Genomic DNA, 3,435 nt, shown 5'->3' on the forward strand with positions numbered 1-3,435 from the left:
GGGGGGGGGGGGGGGGGGGGCTGCTTTGGCTCCAGGCTCCCCACGCTGCTCTGGGCAGGTAGGCGTAAGCCTTTCCATGGCAGGGTGGGCCAGGGCAGCACCAGCCCCGAGCTTACCACCCCCTCCCTAGTCTAACTTTACAGAGCCATAGGCTGGAGACCAATGCCAGTGCCCCCATCACCATCCCTGTGCACAACCGTATGAAGCGACTTCTGTTGCTACAGCTGCCGCAGGGCCTAGCAGGGCAAGGTATAGGTAAGTAGGTGCCAGTCAACTCCCTTTAGCCTGCAGCTCAGCCCTACAGCATGCCCTGCCCAGCCCCATAGGAGACCCACCCACCCAGTTTGTCCTGAGGTGTGGCCCTGGGTAGTTGCTGAATCCCTGCCACATTCTGGAGGGGCTAGAAGTGCCCTGATGGTGCCAAGCTAGGGAGGGGTGCCCCGCAGACCAGGCTGGTGCAGCCCTTTGCAGGCCAGGTTGGGCTCTGCCATAGTTATTAATCATTTAAACATTGTAATTACAACAAGTTAAATGGATATTTTTTTTAAAATCAGTATTTACATCCCTAATGGTAGTGTGCACATGCATGAAATTACACATTTAAGTGTATGTAGAATTGGGACCTGACTAATCATTTCACAACTAGCTCTGTTATTTCCATCCTGTGTCAACGTAAGAGTTACCTATTGTCATTTCAGTTCCACTTCAGAGTGGAAGAAACAACGCTCTCCCACTGGGAAGAATGCAGATCTGGTAGAGGAAGAAATTTTATTTACGGGCTAAGAAGGAAGCAAAAAAAGGATAAAAAAAAAAAGGAAAACCCATGAAAGCTATTTGATTCTCTATTTAAAATATTTAAACTCAAAGGATAAAATTCCATTTACAATATTAGCTTTTAGTCAGATAAAATTTCCGTCATCTCATTAGAAAGTCAATTACAGTAATTTGTATAGAAAAGCTCTTTCACAGGTCTATTTTATATTACATTCAAAAGGTCAACAGAATGTTCCAGCTGCACAACCTTACCATTTTTGCTAGAAAAATAGGTGGAAAAGGAGATTTTTGATGAAGAAAATTATATAGCACTTGCATCCATAGAAATCTGATTGTAATTTCTCAGCTAATCGTGATTTCTCAGTCGAAGAAATGTATTATTTATATTCAGAGCAAAAAAATTCTATCCAATGTCTGTGAGCTTTCAAGACCAAATGATATTCGTAACCGATTTATGAAATTATTAGTCCCTTGAAGTAAACATGCTTACAAAAAGGTAGACTTTCTAAATAATTACCCATTCAATCATATACATTTCAAATGTGCATGCATCCATTTACTGCGGACAGCTGAGCAGAGAAGTAGGAAGAATCATTCCTTTTTGTGTGTACGAAAATCTAATCTCCTTTCTTCAGCACATTGCTACACGCATGAGTGGCTCTCTACAGATGAATGCTTCCTACTAGGTTATCAAATTAGATTTAAGGAAAAAAGCTCAAAACCAGCCTTCTTTCATAACCAGCAAGGGAGAAAACATTCAACCTTCATTATTTTCTTTGCTATTTATTAAATATCTTTTTGCTGTATAGCAATTATAAGCTTAGTGAGGCAGAACAACCTTTTGTAGACAATCTTCAGGTCTCTCCACTCCAGGAAGCTGCACATTTTCGGTTTACGGGCTAACACGGTTTGAACAAGTTCCCTGGTGATTTTCTTCTTCTCTTTGTCAGATAACGGGACATACCACTTCTGAAGTCTCAGCTTCCCCTGACGACTAAAAAGCAACATAAACTGCATCTGTTGAATTAACAAATAAAACTAGGATTAAAATAAGTCGTTCAGCCCTGTCATCTGTGACTATTTTGGGATTTCTTCACTGACAAATGTTGAATCAGAAAATAGGCACGCAACTTCCCCAGTTAAATGATATTAAGTGATAAAGGCAGCCATCCAGAAGCTAGCTTCAAGATGCTCCTAAAACCCTAACTGGTATCTTAACACAGGCAGGATTTATGCTAGAAAAAATGAAGTTTCATCAATAGAAAGGTCAAGGACAGGTTCAGACAAACAAGTTTCAATTGTGAGTAAAGGTAATAGAAACAGTGTTCAGAAGTTCTGTGCAAGCACTGAAAACTTTTGTCTACGCTTGCAGCTAAGCCATGTTCAGTACTGGTGTTGCTGCCTCCATTGCTGAGCATCATCAACAACAGTTATGCTCTCATTAGGACACAGCATAAGTCAATAGCATTTCTCAGTGCAGTATTAGAATCCACTCGATGGTAAGAGTAGTCCCTTCTTATTTTAACCTCTGTCAGAAAAAAAGTACAAAGCCCTTCAGCAACATTAAGTCTTCCCACAGCCGCATCACATGGATAAGCATTTGCACCGTTTTTTTTTTTTTTAAACCATGAAGAGCTGGAAGTAAAGGTTGGGCCAACCACTTCTGTTCCAGGTTGCACCTTCTCTACCATAACTAACATCAACAGTGGGGAGAAAGAGCCTGCATTTGCAAGGACGCTACTCAGCACATTAAAGGGGACATTAGATATCTACAGACCTCGGAAACCAAGGCGCAGACAGCAAGTGAAGACTAACATGAAAACACTCTGTGCCTGCATGTGCATAGCCAAGAGGCAGGGCAGGGGCGATGGACAGGACACACCCAGGGTGACAAGTCAGGTTTTCTGCCAGCAAATGCTGGGAAGCAGAAAGAGGGGTGTGCAGACAGCACCCAGCCCTCCTTACTCACAAGCCTGTCAGGACCTGCTGAGTCTCTCTGTCGCTTGTAAAAGCAGTGGGACGCTTTCTGTCTTCTGAGCAACAATACACCTCCCCTACCCAGCAGGTCCCTTCATAAGGATTCTCTGCGCCAAGTGCCGCTGGGACTGGGACTCGGACTCGGGCTGGGACTGGGTCCCACCCCGCAGCCCCTCCCATGGGCAGGTCCAGCTCCCTGCCTGCCCCTCCCTCCCCAGCAGCAGCAGCAGCAGCAGCATCCCCCGACCCAACTCGCCTGACATCTGCAGGAAGGCTCAGGGATCAGCAGCTCCAGAGCCTGCACCCTCCCTCCCCCCTCCCCGGGGCAGCAGCAGCAGTTACAACCCGCCCGCACCCCGGAGGAGGGAGGGGGAGCAACGAGAGAGCAGACGGCTACTCCCGCGCCACGTACATGCACATGCACATGCACATGCACATGCACACACGCACACATGTACCTACGCACATGCACACTCCTTCTTCCATGCCCACACGCACGGACTGGCCGGGCTCCCCACCCCCAGGCCCGGGCGGCGGCACTTACGGTGCCCTGCGTGAGGGGCGACGGCAGCGAAGCCCGGGCGCGCGGCGGCAGCGGCTCCGGCTCGAGCTAGAGGAGCGCGGCGGGGCGGGGCCAACCGCCTCCCCCCGGCTGTGTGGGGCGGGGCGGGACCCGGCGGGGGG

General features: G+C 47.7%; 1 protein-coding gene across 7 annotated transcripts in view; it reads right to left on the bottom strand.

Moving 5' to 3' along the window:
• Positions 1-3,391, bottom strand: part of AP1S2 (adaptor related protein complex 1 sigma 2 subunit) — a 54,811-nt gene extending 51,420 nt beyond the window's left edge. For all 7 annotated transcript variants that reach the window (XR_002098872.1, XR_002098873.1, XR_002098871.1 and 4 more), the window contains exons 1-2: positions 3,296-3,391; positions 1,613-1,791 (exon numbers count right to left, since the gene is read on the bottom strand). Coding sequence is in view for 3 of the 7 variants with exons in the window: in XM_019524266.1 (XP_019379811.1) it covers positions 1,613-1,791 (179 nt within the window). In the remaining 4 variants the exon portion in view is untranslated. The remainder of the gene's footprint in view (positions 1-1,612; positions 1,792-3,295) is intronic.
• Positions 3,392-3,435: the final 44 nt, after the last annotated feature.

Source organism: Gavialis gangeticus, unplaced genomic scaffold (genome assembly GCF_001723915.1).
Source record: "Gavialis gangeticus isolate Ggan-Ray unplaced genomic scaffold, GavGan_comp1, whole genome shotgun sequence".
In the NCBI taxonomy this organism is placed as follows: domain Eukaryota; kingdom Metazoa; phylum Chordata; order Crocodylia; family Gavialidae; genus Gavialis; species Gavialis gangeticus.